The sequence below is a fragment of the Mastomys coucha genome, unplaced genomic scaffold (genome assembly GCF_008632895.1).
Source record: "Mastomys coucha isolate ucsf_1 unplaced genomic scaffold, UCSF_Mcou_1 pScaffold21, whole genome shotgun sequence".
NCBI lineage: Eukaryota > Metazoa > Chordata > Mammalia > Rodentia > Muridae > Mastomys > Mastomys coucha.
In genome coordinates this window covers 74,267,679-74,289,377 of record NW_022196904.1, presented here as the reverse complement: position 1 = coordinate 74,289,377, position 21,699 = coordinate 74,267,679, and the positions used below count along the sequence as shown (strand labels likewise).

Sequence of the window (21,699 nt, the reverse complement as noted above, 5' to 3'; positions counted from 1 at the left end):
CCAGAGATGGAGCTCTAGCAGGCAGAGGACTTGGAGTGGCTGCTCAACAGCAGAGAAGACATTAGGTCAGTGTCATGCAGAGGTGACCTCTAAGACTTCCACATGAATAAAACTGCACAAGGGATTTATAGAGAGAATAACAAGAAAAGATAGAGCCACTATGATGAGTGGGATAAGACTCAAAGCAAAAGAGCAGAAAGTGACAGAAAGGAGTGACAAACCCAGGTTTGGGGGGAGGGGTGCTGTTTATTTTTTTAAGACAGAATCTCCCTATGCACTGCTAACTTTAATGAAACTCACTATATAGACCAGGCTGGCCTTAACACTCTAAGATCCACCTGCCTCTGCCTTCTGAGTGTTGGCATTAAAGGTGAGTGCCACCATGCCTGGTTTGGCAGGGTGTTTTGTTTTGTTTCATTTTTGTTTTGTTTTGTTTTATTTTATTTTATTTTGTTTTGTTTTGTTTTGTTGGAGTTCCATGTATAGTTTGCAAATTTCAGCAAAGCAGCCAGATCAAATAAAGGAAAGATGTGTTTTTTGATTCAGCAGTGGGGAAGTTGTCGGTGACCTTGGCAGAGACTGTTTTCATGGGCTGGGGTGGAGGTAGCCAAACTAGAGTGACTTGAGGCACAGGCATCCAACAATAGAGCTGACAAGTAAAGATTACACTGAGGAAAACAAGGTCTTGTGAACCGTATGGAATCCATTTCTCTGTGAGTTTCTGCCAAAGAACACTGGGGATGCCAAGAAATTAGCCTGGCTTGTCCTGGCGTGGCAGAGATTTAGAGCACTCTGCCCCCTCTTCCCCAGCCCTAATCTCAGGCAGAGGCTCACACTACTGTGCTTCTCTCTCCTTCAGGACGAATCCTGGACCTGAAGACTGGGACAGTGAAGAAGGAGGGACAGCAGTCGTCCATGCGCATGTGTATGGGCTCTCGGCGCTCCTTCATCTGTAGGATGAGGTTTGTGGGTTAGCAGAGGCCCAGGCCAGGGGCATTCAATTGACCTTGTGCTCTTCACTTCAGACAAGAAATACACCACAGTTCTTGATCCAGCATGAGAACACTCCCCTTCTGCCTCCTACCCTTTTAGTGATTCACCATTTCCCACCCATTTGTGTAGCATATTATCCTTTTCTCTCCTGTTCTTTATATTTTTGGTTTTTTTCTTTTTTTTAAGATTTATTTATTATTATATGTAAGTACACTGTAGCTGTCCTCAGACACACCAGAAGAGGGTGTCAGATCTCATTACGGGTGGTTGCGAGCCACCATGTGGTTGCTCGGATTTGAACTCAGGACCTTCAGTAGAGCAGTCAGTACTCTTAGCTGCTGAGCCATCTCACCAGCCTCTTTTTGTTTTCTAACGTAGCCCTAACTGTCCTGGAACATGCTATGTACACGAGGCTGGCCTTGAACTCACAAAGAACCTCTTGCCTCTGCATCTCAGGTGCTGAGATTAAGTGTGCACTACCACACCAACACACTTTTGTCCTTTTCGGGGGGGAGGTTGTGCTGGGGATTGGACCCAGGACTGTGGCTCCCAGGCAAGTGCTCTGCCCCTGAGCTATTCTTCAGCCCTTGGCTTTTGGGGACAAGGCTTCTCAGTGCAGTTCAGGAGGCTTGGACTCCGCCTCCTTGGTGCTGTGCATCGCCAAGAACCCTCCCCTCTGCACCTCTTGATTGTCCTCCTGCCTGTTCTTCAGGGCCTCTCACGCACCTTGCCTCTCTAGAGTATGTACTCCTCAACATGGTCTGTAGTGAGACCACTGATTCCAGGCTTAATCTTGTGTTTCCTGAAACAACTCACACCTTTTTAACTGGCCCTCAATATAATTGATTAGATTGTTTTTTATTGTGTTTTGTGTTTTTGAGGCAGGGTCTCATGTGTCCCAGGCTTGCATCAAACTTATATAGCTGCAGCTGACTTTGAAGTTATGATCTTCCTGCATCCACTTCCTAAGTGCTGAGATAACAAGTGTGGGCTGCTGTGTCTGGTTTATAGGAACTCAAATCCAGAACTTCCTTTATGCTAGGCAAGCAAACTACTGACTAGCTGAGCCACATTCTGCACCCTCTTGTTTTGTATTTAAAATGTCAATGGCTTGGCTTTGTAATTACAGTTACATCATTCTAAGGATGGAGACTGCGATGTATACTTCTTTAACTTCTTTTTCCTTTTCTTTTCTTTTTGAGATCACCTCTTATATAGCCCAGTCTAGCCTCCAACTCTTGATCCTCTGTGTCAGCCTCCTGAGGGCTGAAATTACAAGCTTGAGCCACCTTGCCCAGATGATTTATGGCTCTTTGTATCTTACCCTGACTTTCAATAGAATGTTTTGTATATAGTTATTACTTGAATTCTTGGAAGATTGGGTCCAGGACTCCTCACCACCAGCAAATCTGAAAGAGAATAGGGTAGAGAGACAAGGAAGGAGGGAAAGAGATTGTTCTGGTTCTTTGTGAAGAAAAACAAAAGTCATTGCAGCTTTTTGTGCCATTGAGGGGACAGTAAGAATTTATATATATATATATATATATATATATATATATATATACACACACACACATATATATATATATATACATATATATATATAATCTACTTGCAGATATATATTATGGCATGCAGCCAGTCACATGTAGGGTATAAAATAATGAGAGAGGTTAGATATGGGACTGCACTATGTCTGTTCCCTTGGAGAAGTGGGTCTCATGCTAAGATGGGAAAGATAGCTGGGAGCTTCTTTAGAGTGAAGGGGAATGATCATTCTTTCTAGACTAAGGTGTCAACTAGATAATTAAATGGAAGGATAAGGAGTTAGTTGGCTGTGTAACTCTGAAACCTAGAGGAAAGGCTAAGGCTGAAGATGGGCTCAAGAATGGATACTGGAGACAGCTATAAGTGAAAAGAAGACATCAGTGGACAGTGTGCATGGGGTCCTGCTCCCCCAATGGCAGAGAGCTGAGGTGAGCATTCAGGCAGGTGAGAGAGAACCAGAGAGAACTAAGGAAGAATTTGAAATCTCATTTGTACTGGCTAGTTTTGTGTGTCAACTTGACACAGGCTGGAGTTATCACAGAGGGAGCTTCAGTTGGGGAAGTGCCTCCATGAGGTCCAGCTGTGGAGCATTTTCTCAATTAGTGATCAAAGGGTTAGGGCCCCTTGTGGGTGGTGCCATCCCTGGGCTGGAGGTCTTGGACTCTATAAGAGAGCAGGCTGAGCAAGCCAGGAGGAGCAAGCCAGTAAGGAACATCCTTCCATGGCCTCTGCATCAGCTCCTGCTTCCTGACCTGCTTGAGTTCCAGTCCTGACTTCCTTTGTGATAAACAGCAATATGGAAGTAAGCCGAATAAACCCTTTCCTCCCCAACTTGCTTCTTGGTCATGATGTTGTGCAGGAATAGAAACCCTGACTAATACATTATTGTTGAGTCCCAGATGCAAAAATCTGAGGCTTCAAGGATGCTCCTCAGAGGAAGAAACAGGGGAAGCTGGAGCGACAGGCAGGCAAGCAAGCAAGGCAGACTCATTCTCCTCTGCCCAGCCTGTCCTGCATGTACTCACCCCTGGACTGTCTTCAAACCCCTGTTCTAACCAGTGTGGATTTCTGCATCCATCTTGGTTCAGCAGCATTGCCCACACCATCAGCCTTTCCTCCTCCCCTGGTCCCACTGAGCAACCCATCCCAGGCAGGCACAGCAGAGCCACTGGCTTCTGTTACTCTTACTCTGTTGTCTGCTGCCTAGAGTGACTTAGCTTTGCATATTTTGTGGATACTATATGCTATAAAGTTCTAAAAAGAAAATGCTTTAAAATTGATTCAAAATTATCTTTTAAAATAACACGTTTTAACAAAATCTATTCATTATGTCTGGAGAGATAGCTGTGTTACAAAAAACAAATTGTCTAGCAAAAGAGTGTGTGCATGTGTAATCCCTGTGATAGGAAGGTGGAGACAGGCAGATTTCTGGGGCTGGCTGTCTACTGGGCAAATCCTAGGTGAGAGACCATGTCTCTAAAAACAAGAGAATGGCACTTGAGGAAGAATAGCTAATATTGTCTACTGGACTTCACACACACACACACACACACACACACACACACACACACACACGTGTGTGTGTGTGTGTATATATCTGAACAGATGTGCCTGTATGCATGTGTACACACAGACACAGATACAGACACAGAGAGAGACAGAGACACAGAGAAAGACAGAGACAGAAAGGGGGGGGAGCCCTACAAGTCATATCTCCAATGATATGTAGTGAGGAGTGACCTCTATTGCTCATCCTAGGCGGGTCTGCAGAACCCTCATTTACAAACCATCCCCTTAGGGTCTGGTGAGAGAGCTGTTAGTTCCTCCTGCTTCCGCCCCTCTCCAGACTGACTGCTGGAGCTCTACCAGACAGCCCCGAGGAAGCTCCTTCACCTGCCTCAGGTGACAAGATGGCACTGAGATGACAATGCATAAGTGGTCTCTGAGTTAGGATGGCGTCTCACTGACTGCCTGCTTTGTTGCACTTAGCTGGACAGATGCGGGACTCATGGGCACAGCATCTAGCCAGAAAAAGCACATTATCAGCTAGTCAGTCACAGAAGGGTCCTCCCATCCTAGCTTGGGGACAGGGAGGGGGTTAGTGATATAAGCCCAAGTGATATAAATTCTTAATTATACCCTCCCAGCCAATCCGATGAGTTAATTGCTTGGAGACATCATGCATAGTGCAACATTTCAATTAGCAGCTTTATAAGTGCCACCATCACCACCCAGATGATCACCCCATCTCTCCAAGCCCAGGGACCTCCAGAGAATGTCCTCAGAGTTGCTCATTGGCAAATGAGCCCCATGCTACCAGGACTGGCTTGAGAGGTGTACAGCACTTTGTTCTGCTTGGAACATGACATCACCAACAAAAAACACTGTTTCCTCAGGACACTGGGCACGGTCTGCCAGAAAGGGACAGAGGGCCCTGTTGGCATCCCTGAGTGACAATGTCACAATCGATCCTGCTGTGAAAACCACTCCTATGTTGGCAGCTTTCCAAGGTCTCCAAGCATAATTGGCTTTTTTTTTTTTTTTGTGCGTGTTGCAAATGAAGACATCCAGGCTGGCACTTGTCATGTAGTTGGGAAATGGAAATGCACTTAGCAAATGGGCATGCCAAGTGGTGTCCAGAGCCTGGATGCTATATACCTGGGACTCTGAGAAAGTCAATGAGAAGTAATCAGAGAGGTCCTACCATTGTGGAGAGTTTCCATCCTCTGGTCTCCAGAGAGTGGCCCCAAATAGGCCTCATTCTATGCCTGCGGTTCCTTTGCTCCACTCTCTTTTGCCATCAGCAGCCTTCCAGCTGTGTAGTTTGTTCCTAGAGCCAGCGTGATGGGGGAGGGTATCCACAGTGTGATGCTTGAGCTTGGGAAGATGCTACTGTTCGTCAGCAACATCTGCTTTGAGTTAGTGTCTCTGCTCAGGCCTGAGGAGACACTGCAGCTGTCATCACCCACCTCCTCTCCACAAAGCCACCGGTTCCACTGAAGTGATCTGTGGGACCAAGGATGGCTAGTCTTCTTCTTTGATCTTTCTGTAAGCCTCAGATACTAAGATGGGCTGTGAAATGCTTCTTGTGCACGTGAAAAGCTGACCAAACTCTCCTTCCGATGGCAACTACAAGTCAGGAGCAGGCAAGCCCACTTCTCCCCTTTGGAAGGATAATAGCCATGGAACTTCCCTGAGTGAACGTAGGACAATCAAGAACTATCTACCTGATAGCGAGGTTATGTGGGGGAGTAGAAAGTGAGGTTAGGCAAGAAATTCCCTAAGTGCTGGTCCTGGGTAGTTTTTGTAGCACGTTGTGTTTGACAGCAGCATGTGTGGCAGGCAGGGGCATCCTTTAGTGTAAGGGCTCTTGTGCAGACCTTGGGGAAAAAGGATCCTTAGCCCTGCAAGTGTTAAAGATCATGTGCCGTTCCAATGTAAGAGACTGAGACCCCTCAGCTCTTTACTATAGCTGGCATTTCAGTTTCTAGGCAATCTAGATATCACATTCTTCTACCTTTGATAACAGCTCCCAGGCCAGAGGTGCTAAGATTCTTGACCCTAAAGGTTTGACAAGTATTTAATTCTTCCAACAACCAGGCCTACAGTTTCTCATCTCTGACTCTGCAGGCCTCTAGCCTGCAGCTGTGAAGCAGCTGGTGACCCAGTCACCTATGCAGCTCAGCCTGCCGGTGTCTTAGCTGTTGCTGGCATTGCTACTCTACTGCCTCTGCCTTCACCGATGCTCTCCTATCTCTGCCGCTTTTTGTGTCTTATTAGCTCGGGCTATAATAATAAAAGTAACTAAGAAAATACAACTTCAGAAGTCTTAACTTCAGGTAAGCCTTTAACTGGGCTTAATGTGATAGCAAGAGAGGTAGCATAGGAAACTATCTCACAACCTGCTCACAGAGTGAGCTAAAGAGGCTACTTATATATAAAGCCAAAAAGTGTATTTGTCTCAACTGTAGCAAACCTTGCAAGCACATGCAAGCTAGTGTTTGCCCCTGTCACAAGCTTATCCCTCCTTAGGCAACCAGAAGAAGTGTTCCCCTCTTGACTTAGGTAGAAATTGTAAAAGGGTCATCTAGAGTTCACTGAGGCTTTTAACAGTTAAAAATTCCAGTAAGAACTATTTCAAATAACTGACTAGGAGTACACCATCAAGAGTATGTTTTACAAGGTGTCTATGAAGTGTTCAGGGCAGCAAGTGCTCACATAAGGGTAGTCTGACTGGCTGTATGACTAATACTCATTGTGCTCAAGATTGTCACAGATGCAAAAAGTCCAGTGACCATGGGTGAAAAAGTTTAACCGTACCCCTTCCATACCTCAACATCTTTATTTATAAGAAAGAGAACATCAGAAAGAATGTTTGCCAATTAAAGAACTCCTCAATTCTGTTGTGGATATGGCTCAGTCGATCAAATGCTTGCCTTATAAGCCAAGACCTGAGTTTGGTCCCCAGAGTCCATGTGACGAGAATGGGTGTGGTGGCATACTTTAGTAGTCCTAGAATCAGAGATGCAAAACCAGGAGGGTCCCTGGGGCTCAGATACCAGCCAGTCTTACTTGGTAAGCTGCAGACCAGTGAGAGACAGTATCCCAAAAGAAAAGATCGACTGGCAACTGAAGTCATCCTCTGGCCTCCACACATGCAAGCATAAATATGCACCTGCACCCATACACACATATATGCACATTCACACACTTGAACACACACACAAAGAACGTATACTAATAGTGGCTTGAACCTTTGCTTTGGGGAGAGGTGTGTTGCCCTTGTCTGTTTCAGCAGCACCTTATATTTCAGATAGTTACTGCAGTTGCTGGTTCTAATACATGTGTTGACTCTTAGGTGTGGAAATGCTCCCTTGGACCACCTGCCTTTGAACAGAATAACCACCATGAGGAAAAGGTTCAGGTGAGCACTGGTCTCTATAATGTACTTGGGGACTATGCTAGTAGATGGCCTATTGGCCCCACACTGGGGAATACTTCAGCTTGAAGAGGGCTTAAGAGTGGAGGACGAGGGCTGAAGAGATGGCTCAGTAGTTAAGATCACTGACTACTCTTCCAAAAGTCCTGAGTTCAATTCCCGGCAACCACATGATGGCTCTCAACCATCTGTAATGGGATCCGAATGACACCCTCTTCTGGTGTGTCTGAAGACAGCAACAATGTACTCACATACATAAAATAAGTAAATTTAAAAAAGAAGAAGAAGAAGAAGAAGAAGAAGAAGAAGAAGAAGAAGAAGAAGAAGAAGAAGAAGAAGAAGAAGAAGAAGAAGAAGAAGAAGAAGAAGAAGAAGGGAGGATGAGGAGAGTGTCTGTCAGGGTGGCAATACCCAGGGTGAGAACTGGGAGTTGGGTGAAACTTATGTGTGACTTTCAGACCCTATTGATGGATAGGAGTCAGGATGATGAGAACTCAAGATTTAAAACCACTAAGAAAACAAGGAAGAGGTACCCTTGTTAGATACCAAAGGGGTCATCAGCATCTTACCATGTTTCCATATAGTGAACGCAGCTTCATGTAAGTTCTTTTTCAGGAATGGCCTTGGCCCTGTGAAAGAAGGAGAAGCCCAGTATGCCGTGGTCCACTGCACAGGCTACATCAAGGCTTGGCCACCAGCAGGTAAGCAGAGCTGCTGATGTATTTCCCAAAAGGCAGATGCCTTCACCTCTGATGATAATACTGGGTTAAGAGTACTTTTGGAGAAAATATAGGGAAGTATTGTCATTTTTCTTTGTGGTTAGAATGTCATTTTTGATACCAGAGAAGGCCCTGCTATCTGAAATAGGTTTCCGAAAACCTTGATTCTTCAAGGGTGAGTGGAGCCTTTGCATCATCAACCTCAGAAATGATAATGTGGAGATTTGAAATGATAGTTGCAGCCACTTTGCCACAGATATGCATATCAAAATCACATTGAGATAACAAACATTGGCAAGGAAAAGAAGAATTGAAACCATCATATCTCGCTGGTGGGAATGTGAAATAGCATAGCTGCTTGGAAAAAACACTCTCAAAATGTTAAGCATGCAGTTACTGTATGACTTCACAGTTTGACTCCTGGATATCAATCCTAAAGAACTGAAGACTTAGATCTACAAAGAAATTTGAATGTGAACGTTTATACATAGTGGACAAAGAGTTAAAGCAACCCAAATATACAGTAAGTGATTGATAGATGAATATAAATGTCATGTATCTATACAGGGAATAGTGAAGCACCAAAATATAGCTATATGGCAGAAAACAAAGAGCACAAAGCCTATGGCCATAATACAGTTAAAGAATATATAGCAATAGCCAGACTAGTGCTTGGAAGAAATAAAAATAGTTTATAGTATGCTGCCCATTGACCATTGTCAGGTAAATGAAAATAGAAACTGTAAGATAAAGTGACTTGAGTTTCATATTGTAGCTTTGCCTCTGCTGCTCAGTAAGCTGTGGATTGGGCTCAGTATGAATTGCATTTTTGCTTTGGAGGTGACTGTACAAGACCCCTCCCTGACTAAGGATCTACAATGATCCTTCCTTCACTGACTGACACTACCTGCTTATAGCTAGAGTGACACTCTGCTGCTCATTGCCCACCTCTGACCTGGCAAATTGATTTTCATCTGTACTGTAAGAGGTCTGGAAGTAAAATAATTTATCAATACTGTTTAAGGTTTTTAAAGAATAAAGTCTCTATGTCCATAAATACCATTAGCACCTTACTGCAGTTCTGAAATGCTTTGCATAATCATAACAGCAATGATTTATCATGTCCAACATAATTACAACAATCATAACAGTGCTATGGAATATCCAGAGTCTGAACACCTATGATTCAAAACTCTGCAGTCTAAACACTCCACACTGGCTTTGTACATGTATGTACATGCACACACATACACACACACACACACACACACACACACACACACACACACACAGATATGCACAGGCACAGCCAGTCAGTACAATGTACATAAACGCCCTTACAGGGTTTTTTCCTACCTAAAACATGATCTTGGTCTTTGTTGGATTACTATCACAAAACATTACAGACTGGGTAATTTACAATGAAAATAATGTTTTTCTTACAGTTATAAAGATGGTGACTTCGGGGCTAAGGGACTGCATTTGACAAAGGTCTTCTTGTTGTGTGTCATATTGTGGCAGAGGGTGTCTGCTGGGCAGAGAACTGACACCTGCCTGGCACCTGTGAGTTTAGATTGTCTCTACCTTTATTTATTTTTTATTTGAGACAGGGTCTCACTATACATTCCCACTGGTCTGGAACTCACAACATAGACCAGGCTGATCTTAGAATCCACTTGCTTCTGCCTTCCACGTGCCTGGATTAAAGATGTGTACCAAACACACATAGCTTCTTTCTCTTAGGAAGCCACTAACATCATCATTAGGTCCCCTTACAGAATGATTTAACCCTCATTTCCTTCAAAAAGTTCCATCTACAAATGCTATCAATATGTGAATTTTGGGTTTCAAGTTTCTATGCATGAACTTTTGGCAACATTTTTCTTTTTTCTCTCTTTCTTCCTTCCTTCCTTTCTTTCTTTCTTTCTTTCTTTCTTTCTTTCTTTCTTCCTTCCTTCCTTTCTTTCTTTCTTTCTTTTGTGTTAATGTGTATGGCTGTTTGCCTACATGAATATATTTACACAGTGTATATGTCCTACCTGCATAGGTCAGATCCCCTGGGAGTGGAGTTACAGATGGTGTGAACCACCATGTTGGAAATCCAGTGCAGGTCCTCTGAATGTTTATCCAGTGTTCTTAATCGCTGAACCATCTCTCCACACCACTAAGAGACATCTTTAAACCATAGGAAGTATAATTTACAAACTACCAGCATGTTGTTTACCAAAAGCCTGAACCAGACTCAAGGACGTAGATTCGAAGGCATCCAGCCCTCAACTTAGGAGATCCACACATAGTTCTAACAGTGCTACCGAGCCAGTCAGAGCCGTTCAGTGATAGCATGGGGCTTTTTGTAAATGGCAAAGCTGTTCCTTTCGACATCAGACAGTGCTTGAGAAAGTAGGTTTGTAGTAGGAGATTGTTCAATGAGATAAAAATAAGAAGAAAAGATTTGGAGGGCTGGTGGCAGTGTCTCCATTATCCAGTGTGTATAATAATGGTCTATGTATGGTTATTATTGAGCAATGACCTCAGGTCTACAAACCCCAGGCCTATCTTTCTAGAAGTGCTCAGATAAATACCTCATTGTAGAGGTGATCAAAGGACAGTGTTATCTTTGGAGAGAGAAGAGTCCCTATGCTAGCTGAGGTTAGGAGAGTTTACCCTGAAAAATGCTCATACCCAGACTACATCAGTTCTCCAAAGCCATCTTGAGATCCATGCCAAGAGGATGCCTTGGTTCCTATTGAATCTTCTTCACTTAAGTTACTTAATCATTCTTACTATACAGGGTGTAAATTCTTCTTCTGCTTCCAGACTCAATATTATGCCTTTCTGCCCCTTTATTGGGGCTCTAGACCCATGATCTCACATGAGTAATGCTTTGAGTATGGTGAAACTCACCAGGCCACTGTGGGCAGGGAGAAAAGAGGCTGTGGCCCAAGAGGCAGGCAGTGGCTACACCCAGAGGATAAGTTCCCCTGGAGATGAGTGTGTCTCAAGATTGTTGGTGTTGGCTTATTTGAGGCAATAGGACTTATTCTTCACCTTAAATACTGGCCTTTGAAAATACCACATAAGGAATGGTTGGAGGAGCCAGAGTGTTTCACTTAGAGAAAATAAGAAATGATTTCTGTCTGCAAGTATTTGAGGGGGTGTCATATGAAGGGGAAATTAGTCTCGGTAGTTCCAAAAGGCACAACTTGGAGCAAGAGGAAAGTTACAAGAGTGAAATGAGTCAGGGGCATGAAAGGGCATAAAAGAAACAATAGACTCATTAAGCTATAGGAAAAGACAGTTTTCACATTTAACCAAAACTGCACATTAAAACAATTTGATACCATTCTCTCTTACATTCTAATGGACCAATGAGCAAAAATGCAACTGAAAATTAAAGAAAATATGCTTTATACACTGCTGTTAGGACTGTAAACTAGTCCAAAGCTTGAGTAGACTGAGCAGTGTGTATCAAGCATTTGGAATGTGTGACTTACGATACAGCATTCAGACTGGTGGAAATTTATTCTAACAAATTGACTAGAGATGTCTGTATATTGTGTTCTTAATCACCTTTAACAATTGCAAAAGATCCAAATGAATCTAACCACTGGTAGAAACCTGGATAAAGTAAATGTGGAAACTCTATACTCTAGCACATTGGACAGAAATTAATGAACGTATGTGCTATTCAAGGATGTTCGAGAACAAAATAAAGTGTAAACAATTGTTTTTAAGTGGCCACAACACACATACATCTTGTTTTTAAAAATTACAAATGAATAAAACATGCATGTATGTTAAAACTGGAATATTAACCATTTATTTCTGTCTACGGATTGTTGGAATATTTTTCTTTTCTGTTCATGTCTACATTTTCCCCATGTTTTACCTGATTTTAATAATAAGAGAAAATACTGTTTTGAGACATCAAGCTGAACCTTCAATGTGGTATTATAAATGATCAGATTATGTGATTTACAGAGAACTTGGAAGTACATCATTGTCTGCCTTTTGAGTCTGCTCTTGGACTGGGTGTTTCTGTGAAGACAGAGGCTCTAGAGAAGAAGGGCATCTTCGTGTGTCATGCCTCATGCACCCATGCAGGGGACTTAGTGGCCCCTGCTGCCTTGTTCTGTGGCTGCCAAGACTGTTTGTTATGAGTAGCTGCATTCTTAGCACATAGAACTCTGGCTAATTCTGGCTCGCTGTTCCCATCCTGCAAGACCCCAGGGCAGATGCTGTGTTCATCCTCTCACACCCATCTATCTTTCAAATTTAGCAAACATTGTATTTATGAAGGCTGGACGAGTGGGTGCATGGATGGATGGGATGGGTGAGTGGGAGGGTGATGGAAAAAGAAAGGCTCTTGAAACGAAAAATGGGGAATCTAGAGGGATGCCTGTGTGTAGCCAGTTCTTGCTAGAGTTTCTAAGTTTAGGAAAGTCAGTATTGTGGAACTCTTTTGAGATGGTTAGTGACAGAGACAGTTGTGTGGCTTGGATGAGTGGTAAACTGAAGTCATGACTCTCTTACCCCTGCCTAAGGTCATAGAGTTGGGGTGCTGCAGTAGAAAACAGCTCACTGTAAGGACTATCAGATGCCTTCCTTATAAAGTTACAGTGTTGGCCCTGCCTGCTCACATGCTCTACAATTATAAACAGTGACTAAGTTACAGAAATGAAGATTTATGGCAGCTAACTGAAGTCACTATAAATATGAAAAGCCAACCTCAGAAAAAGGTTAGCAGCCTTTTAGTGCAAACCAGAGCTTTATGGACAGATTTCTTGACAGCGACTTATACTATTTGCACTTAAGCTGAATCTTTTTCTTCCTGTCTGTCTATGGTGTACAAACCTCAAAGTTCATTCTGGTGTATTCCAGAAGCCCTTTCTGTAACATAGTAGCCTTCCTAATTAGCCTGAGAACACTTTACACTCTACCATTTTAGTATTTGGAGTGGGACTAACAGGCATTAAGGTAATTCCTTAGTCTCATCATGCAGTTATTTAGTTAGCCAGTAACTACTCATGACAGGGTACATTTTATACATTGGGGGTATATTCAGAGGCTGAAGAACACTACATTTTCAGAAGTGTGACTTATTTCCACCCAGTCTCACCATCCAGCACCTTGCTTTTCATAGAGGCATCTTTGAGCAGATGTCATTTCTAAAGTGGAGGTGTGGCTTACTACCTAACACACCATGTAGAATGCCTGGTTACCTGGTAGAATATCTGCACAAGAGAGCCAAGGCCTGACCCAGGGTATGGAGTTTGACTCAGGGCTCGTGACCTACCCCTGGGACAATCTAGATCTTGAAAGTTTGGCACTTTCTTCACTGGTGAGGTGGGTGTCTTTTTTCTCACTTTGTTGCTGACTTTCAGTAAGCCATGGCCACAGCATACCACAGGCTTGAGGTTATTTTGCAGCTCTGTCCAGAAGCCTCTGGGGTCAGGCCAGTGCTCGTACTTCACCCGACAGTTTAGCTCTGCCATGAGCTCATCTCCAACAGCTCTGGGTTTCTGGCAGTTTGCTTCTTGAATGCGGTTTGTTTTTCTACCGTGTGAAAGTCTCCAAAAATCGCTCTCTGGTATTGAGACTACTAAGTCACAAGCCATGGCTGAACCCCTGTGCTTCCTAACCACCCTACCCTGCCCATGTGTGGCATGCTCAGGATCTCTCCAGAATCAAAGCCACTACATTAGCTTCTGAGATAGAAAATAACTGTGACCATCTGCTGGTTTTTCATGTTTAGGCAGGATGAAACGCCTCTTCCTGTTCCTTCCATAGATGCTTTCTAAGCTCCACTATAATCGAATTTCTTTGTGAGGTCCTGGGGATCTTGAGGTGAGGCTGTCACAGTGCCTGCCCACAGTGCTGTGGAAGGGACAAACTTCCAAGTCAGCCACAAAGCCTCAAGTCATAACCAAGGCACAGATTCAACTGCTGGGATGTATCAGGGCAAGCTTGTCTAGCCTGCATGTCAGCCCAGTGGGCAGAAATAGACAGTAGCACTGAGATGAAACATAGGGTAAAGGGAAAGACTTTGTGAAATTACAAACACATTGCAAGCAAGGGAAAAAACACAGGCAGCATAGGTCTGGAACGTAGCACCTGTCACTGGGAAGCCTTCAAAGGCTATACTCAGTGAAAAGCCCTTGGCCTGACTTATTTATCTAATCTTCACAGAAACCCTGATGAGATGCAGACACGGTTATTTCCTAGTTTCTAGATACCTAAAGACAGCATTGTGAAGCATTTAGCCTAGCACATGCAGCTGGTATAGGCTTAAAGTAGGGTTGTACACTTGGGCATCTTGGTGCATTCGCTGTTGTACTTGGCCTTCTCCACGCAGAAAGGAGATACTAGCTGGGGATGGGGGTGGGTAAAACACGGGGTAGCATCAGATCTTGGGGTTACATTAGTTAGGGGTTTTATTGCAATGAAGAGACACCGTGATCACCAAAAACTCTTATTAAGGAAAACATTTAATTTGGCTTGTTCAGAGGTTTAGTCCATTGTTGTCATGGCAGGAAGCATGATGGTGTGCAGGCAGAGACTGTGCTGAAGGAGAAGCTGAGAGTTCTACATTTTAAACAGTAGGATGCAGGAAAAGACAGTTACACTAGACTGGCTTGAGTATCTGAGACCCACCCCCAGTGATATATCTACTCCAAGAAGGCCATAGCTCCTAATAGTGACAATCTCCATGGACCTGTGGGAGACATTTTTATTCAAACCACCACAGGGCTGGAATGCTAATCCCAGCTTGGGCCCTTCTCCCCATTTTCTGTAAAGGGTTTTGGAGAGTAATCTATTAACTAGATGGAAGTTGCTGGAAGGCCAAGGGACTAGTGAACACTGGTGCTTTTGTCTCACCTTGGTAGAAAATGAAACTGAAGGAGGACAATGGCTATGCTCACGTGAACATGTGAGGTAGCCAGGATAACGCCTGTGCCAGAGGGCAGATGTGGCAGTGGGCAAGGTCTACATGAGGCAGGTGGGAAAGCTGCAGCTCACGTCCAGGAAGTCTGATGGCAGACTCTATGTGCTTACACATCATTATTAAGCTTGACTGGTTTCTCTTACTCCTTAAATAGAGGACAGATCACTTTGGGCTTTTGACTGGAATTTGCGTGTCAGCTATTTGGTCATCTTTATATTATGCCATCTATTTATATACTGTTATCTCTCTGTCATTTGCTGTGTAGCAAGTCTATCTCTCAAATCTGTCATCTGCCTGTCAAATCTATCATCCATCTTCTACCATCTATCAAAACTGCTATCTATGTAGTTCCACACACATGTGTGTTAGCAACACTTACTAGACTCAGTGGATTATTTTTAAAAAGAGAGGCAGGGCATGATGGTGCGTGCATTTAATCCCAGTGATAAGGAGGCAGAGGCTGGTGGATCGCTGTGAGTTCCAGGCCAACCAGAGCTACACAGTAATGTCCTATCTTTAAAAAAAAAATCAATCAAACAAACAAACAGACAAACAAACCTTCATTTTATTTAATTAATATAAGATGTGATGTTGGGAAGGGGATGTGGAGGGGAGTCCAAGAGGAGTTGGGAGTGAATATAATCAAAATACATTGTATATGTGTCTAAAATTCTCAAAAGAACAAATTAAAATACATTTAAAAAATTGTTGATTATCACCTATTATTTGTCTGTCACCAACCTATAAATCTATCCACTATCATATTTATCTCTCAAGCTTATAATCATCTTTCAAAACCTGCATCTATCCTCTTTCTGTCAATTGTGTGCCACCTGAGGTTGGTCAGGTTCTAAGCAGACCACATTGGTTGTGTTGTTCACCCTGTCTTTCTCTACACCGTCACCCTGATCCTGGAGTTTCCAGGAGGACACCTCTCCAGCATCTTCAGCAGGTAGTTTCTAATGTCTGATGTATACATAGCCAAGCCTGCCTTGTCTTCTCTTTCAGAATCTCCCCCTTTCCCGTTATAACATGGGTAGATTGCTTTCCGAAGACCTAGAACTCAGATGTTTGTTCAGATAGGCTAGTGGGGTTGGTTTTGCTCATTTTAATTACTAGGCTGATTCAGCCTGAATGGGGACTTGAGCTGTCCGTGTGAGGAGGTATCATTCAGGCTTCAGAGTCAGCCCTGTGTCTCAGGTGCCCTATTCATACCTCAAGCCCCACAGTCATCTCCTGGTTCTTCTTTGGCTCCCATTAGATTTTTGTTCTTCATATGAAGTTCTTGAACTTTTTGACCTGATCTTCTATTCATGGCTGCCACTCCCCTTTCTGTTTTTAATGTGACAAGTGTGTTTTTCATCTGTACTCAGTCCTCAGTGACGAAGTTGCTATCTTTCTACAAGTATCACGTCCTCTAGGCTCCCAGAGGATGGAATTTAGGTATTTTTCTCTCGTATAAAGCAACTGGAAATAATTGTTCTGGTTCCTTACCTGGGTGTCCCCATTGTCACATGCTTCCCATTCCATGTGACTTAACTTAGACATGTTACTGTGTGATGGTCCATTCTGAGAGCTGATTATTGTGCCATCATCCATTGTAGAGGTTCTAGAAAGACCTGAGTACCATTGACAAGCTCAGAAGTGAACTATTTGGCTTTGCTGCAGTCTTAGGAACACCTGAACCAAGTTTCACCTGTCTGTTCCGAAGGCAATGGATGGAGTGGTAGGTTACAAGTCACATATAGCCCCAATGAGAGTCTTAGAAATCTTCAGCCATGTGGTTTCTGAGGAGTCCCAGGTACTTCCCTGAGACTTGGCATTTTTCTAGACTAATCTCAAGTCAAGCCTACTTTGTACCTTTTACTGTTGTGGTGTAAACTTTCCACTCCTCCACAGGCAGTTACAGGTACTAGCGTTCCCCGTTGTATCTTTCCTCAATGTGGTCTGGCCTGATCCATGATCCTAAAACCACCTACCTCACCCTTGCTCACCTTTCCTAGTTTCCAGCATTGAGATATACTTCTTTCTGTGTCAGACACTAGAACCTCTCATTGTAATTTAGAAGGGACAAGTAGGTACAAAAGCATCAGTTACACCCATAAGCCTTTCAGGCTAAACCACTTTTAGGGTTTCCAGGCAAGAACCCTGAAATACAAGATATCCACAGGTCAACTTTTTTTTTTTTTCAAAATTATCTGCCAAGATAAAAGTCATTAGACTGCAACAAAGGGATTCCATTCAATCCACTGGGAAACTTCACATTCTGCATTTCTCTTCTGGCAAACGGTACTCGTTGACACAGCATAGTGCAGTCTCTGAGAAGCCTACGGTGATGAAACCACTTTATCTTTATTGAGACTGTTTCCCAAATGTGTTTTTGCAAAAGTAAATTTTTCCTAAAGTTTACAAATGTTCCTCGGGGAAGGCTTTGGCCGTGTGCCGTGAGCAAGTGCCCTGGGCCGCTTGCAGCCAGGAGATAGTTGTTCCCACTGTGCCTTTTGTTTTGTGAAATATAAAAATATGTCTTAATTCACATGAGGTGGTGAAGGCCAAGGACAGCCTCTTTCCAGAGAGATTGAAAAACAAACCCACGTTCCACTTTGTCTGCACTGGGTTCCTGTAATCTCTGGTGAGGCATGAAGAAGCCTCCCTGGCCAGCGCTGACTTCCCCTCCCAATGGCAGTTTCCAGGTCCATCTCATTTGCATTGTTTATACTCTCCAGATTTATTTCTCCATGGCAGGAGGGAAGAGGCTATCCAAGGAGGGTGATGTCGTTTAATATGAGGTGAAATGAGCTCGTGAAGCTGATGAGGGGATCACTAAAATCTGTTAGAATAGTTGCAGTTATCCTGTTCATATTAAAAAGCACTTTGCTATTCCTGCCAGGAAGCACTCCCTCCTGGCTTCTCTCTGCCCACTCTGGCACCCATCAGCAGCCCTATGGCCCATCTCCAGGCACTGTTCTGCTCCCTGTGACACTGTCAAGCACATGGCATTGGAATGAGCTGGGTCTGTTTTCCCCATCACGATGGTGAACTCTGAAGAGTAAGAACAGGTTCTCCTTTCTCTGACTCAGAGTGTTGGGCCCCCCTGCTTGGTGCTAGTACCTACCGCCTGTCACAGCCGGAGAGCCTAGGGTATCACAAGCCAGCACCTTTTGTCCTGAAGTGTGGATGGCCTCAGGTCCTTCCGAACCATACTTGAGTGCTGCATTTAGACAGAGATCAGCACAGGGAGACCTAGCTCAGCCACCAGGATGACCCCTCTTCCTTCCCCAGTGTGGACGGACGGTGACATAGCTGAGGCGGTCCTGGTTACATAAGAAGGCATTCCAAAGAAAGAGCAAACCAGTAAGCAGTATTCCTCTGGGACCTCTGCTTTAGCCCCTTCCACTAGGTTCCTGCCTTAGATTCCCCTGATGATAGGTTCTGATCTATAAGCTAAGTCCTTTCCTCCCCAGGCTGCTTTTTTTCTCATGGTGTTTATCCCAACAGTCGCAAACTAGGACATTGGGTGTCTTTGTTGTTATGGTTTCTGCTTCTGTGAAGAAACACTATGTCCACGACAACTCTTATAAAGGAAAACATTTAGTTGGAGGTTGGCTTACAGTTCAGCAGGCTAGTCCGTTACGGTCATGACAGAAAGCATCACAAGAGTGCAAGCAGACATGGCGCTGGAGAGGTGGCTTAGGGTTCCATATCTGGATCTTCAGGCAGCAGGAAGAGAGAGTGACACTGGGCCTGGTTTGGGCATCTGAAACCTCAAAGCTCACCCACAATGACACACTTCCTCCCTAGGGCCACACCTCCAATAATGCCACTCCCTGAGTCTATGAAGCCATTTTCATTCAAACCACCAACCTTAGGTATGCTGAGTCTTTGTGCCATGTACAATGTTGACTCACATACATTCCCCCCCCACCCACCAAATGCCTACAGAGGCACTATAGAATAAAGGTATTTATACTTATGTCACATGATAAGTGTGGCTTATTTTTCCTGAAATTCAGAGGGCTGCAGGCTTCTGCTATCAGTGGCAGAGTCATAATTCTTGATTTAGTATGACCCCGATTATACCAGAGCTAAAGCCCATTATTAATGACCATTAAGCCATACATTGTACATAGGGATATCTGCCTTCCAACTATGTTGGCACTAAGTGGCCATTTTCTTTAAAGAGTTCTTTCCTGAACCCTTTGGCCTTCAATGGGTTCATCATTGAGCCCCTTGAAAGACTGCCCTGAAAGTACAGGCTTTTCCATGACCATACCCACCTTATTTTGTTCTTTTTAGAAAATTATGAAAACACTGAACATGTTCTCTAACACCCAAAGAGAATCTTTTCACCATGGTTTTAAATATGGATGTTTGCCCCTCCCCAAAGAAAGAATAACTCAGTAGGCTCACCTGTTGAGCTTTGATGATTATCTCCAATAGATGCAGTTGCCAACTCTGCGTGCTCAGATCATAGATCACTTTCCAGAAGATCTTTGTAAGTGACTGAAGTCTGCAGCCAGAGGCCGAAAGATACTGGCACCAAGCTACCCTGTAGCAAAGAGTCATTACACCCTCCCTCCAGTCACACAGTCTCCTCACAGTCGCCTTCTCTGCTGAGCTGCTAACCACCTCAGATCTTGAGAGGCTATCACAGGAGCAAGCTCTAATGTCATTTTCACAAGTGGCACTGGGGGACTATGAAATTGCTAACCCACAGGAGCTTTGATATTAAAAATAAAAACAAACAGTCAGAGCCAGGGCAAGAGGAGAGAGAGATCTCGAAGTGGATGTCGGGAAGTGTTGAGCCTAAGTCATAAGACAGTTACCTTACAGCAGTCCCATAGTAGGAGAGCTGGAAAGTAAACCACTGGGAAAATGAGGGTTGTCATGGTGAAGGAGGTACCAAGGAACAAGAGAGATAATAGAACTGCAGGTCATCTGGTACAGTCAGGGTCTTTCAGTGAGAAAATCACCATTCCCAGGGCTGAGCAGAAGGTGGTTCCAGCATCAGAGGGAAGCAGGGCAGTGGAGGCCAATCCTGATGAACAAAGAAAGTATGTATCATGATGGTGATGTGAGGCCTCTGCAGGAGAGGAGGCGAGCAGAGGCTGATGTCCAGGGACTGACAGTGCCAGTGCACCAAGAGCTTGGGAGTTCTGGTGTTGCCCAGGCAGATAGATGACAGGAAGCCAGCTGTCCAGAAGCAGGAGAGCAGGGAGAAGCTAGTAAAACTCATTGCAGTATGAGCATCCCAGACACAGTAGCAGAAACCCCTCAGCTTTCCTTGGGAAACAGTCTCTGTGTTCCCTATGGAGACCACATCACTCACGCTGGGATGATAATTCAAACTCAGAATTATTTGATGGGAAGAATCTGAGAGGCTTCAGGTTTTCTCCAGTTTGGTTTCTCCGTGGAGAGGTGAGGTGCAGAGCTGCATAGCCACTATGTCCTCATTCTGGTTAACCCACTAGACTTCCCATGTCTGCTGTTAAGATAATCCGGTGGGCCGGGCGGTGGTGACATACACCTTTAAATCCCAGCGCTGGGGAGGCAGAGGCAGGCGGATTTCTGAGTTTGAGGCCAGCCTGGTCTACAGAGTGAGTTCCAGGACAGCCAGGGCTACACAGAGAAACCCTGTCTCGAAAAAAACAAACAAAAAACAAAACAAAATAAAAACAAAAACAAACAAACAAAAGAGATAATCCTGTGGTCCTCATTTCCTAGAAATGAAGTTTTGGCTTTCAGGTCCAAATTTACCAGCAGAATACTAAGTAGTAGCCGCCCAATCAGTCCAGGGAAGGTGTTTCTCTACCTCATGGCTTGGTAGCCGTGCCTTTGAGGGGAGCACAGTTTGCCTGTGTAATGTTTGGGTGAAGCCTCCGCTGCCACCAGGCACATTGCCTCTCTGTCTGCTAATGGAAGGGCAGGGCCCTAAGTGTAGATTTCACAGTCTACACCCATGGTTCTGTGTTATTGGCGAGCACAGGGCATCACAAGAAAACTTCCCCGGAGTGGGAAGCCAAACACCAGGAGCTTATGTTTTTAAAATCAAATGTGCATTCTTCCTGCCTCAGCCTCCCATATGTTGGCAGTACAGGCTTTGCCACAACCATACCCACTTTATTTTGTTCTCTTTAGAAAATTATGAAAACACAAAACATGTTCATAAATAAAATTTGAAAGATACAGAAAAACATGCAAGATAAAATTTGCTCAAAAGCTCATTATTTAAAGGCTTAAATTAAACAGTAACAATACCTCTTTTTGCCCTGGTCCTTTTCCTGAAAGCTAAGTGCATATCTTCCTAGTATATTTCTCTCTTTAAAAAAAAAATGTGTAGTTCATACAGCTACATTCTGTTACATGACTGCATGATGTTTCCTAGTCATTCATTCTCCAGCTGGGAGCATGATGCCCATCTCTAGTTTGGGAGTCCGATGGGGCTTGTGAAGCTTCATATTGCAGGGGATCATCTGTCCATGAGTGCTGGTGTTTCCAAACGTTAGTTCCAGAAGTAGTACAAAGTAGTAATTTTTCTTTTTTCTTTTTTTTTT

At 43.9% G+C, this 21,699-nt stretch overlaps 1 protein-coding gene across 3 annotated transcripts in view; it reads left to right on the top strand.

Annotated features, from left to right (window-relative positions):
- Arnt2 (aryl hydrocarbon receptor nuclear translocator 2) overlaps positions 1-21,699 on the top strand; it is a 163,779-nt gene that overhangs the window by 94,436 nt on the left and 47,644 nt on the right. For all 3 annotated transcript variants that reach the window (XM_031387232.1, XM_031387230.1, XM_031387231.1), the window contains exons 6-8: positions 860-962; positions 7,400-7,465; positions 8,096-8,181. In XM_031387232.1, the coding sequence (XP_031243092.1) occupies positions 860-962; positions 7,400-7,465; positions 8,096-8,181 (255 nt within the window). The remainder of the gene's footprint in view (positions 1-859; positions 963-7,399; positions 7,466-8,095; positions 8,182-21,699) is intronic.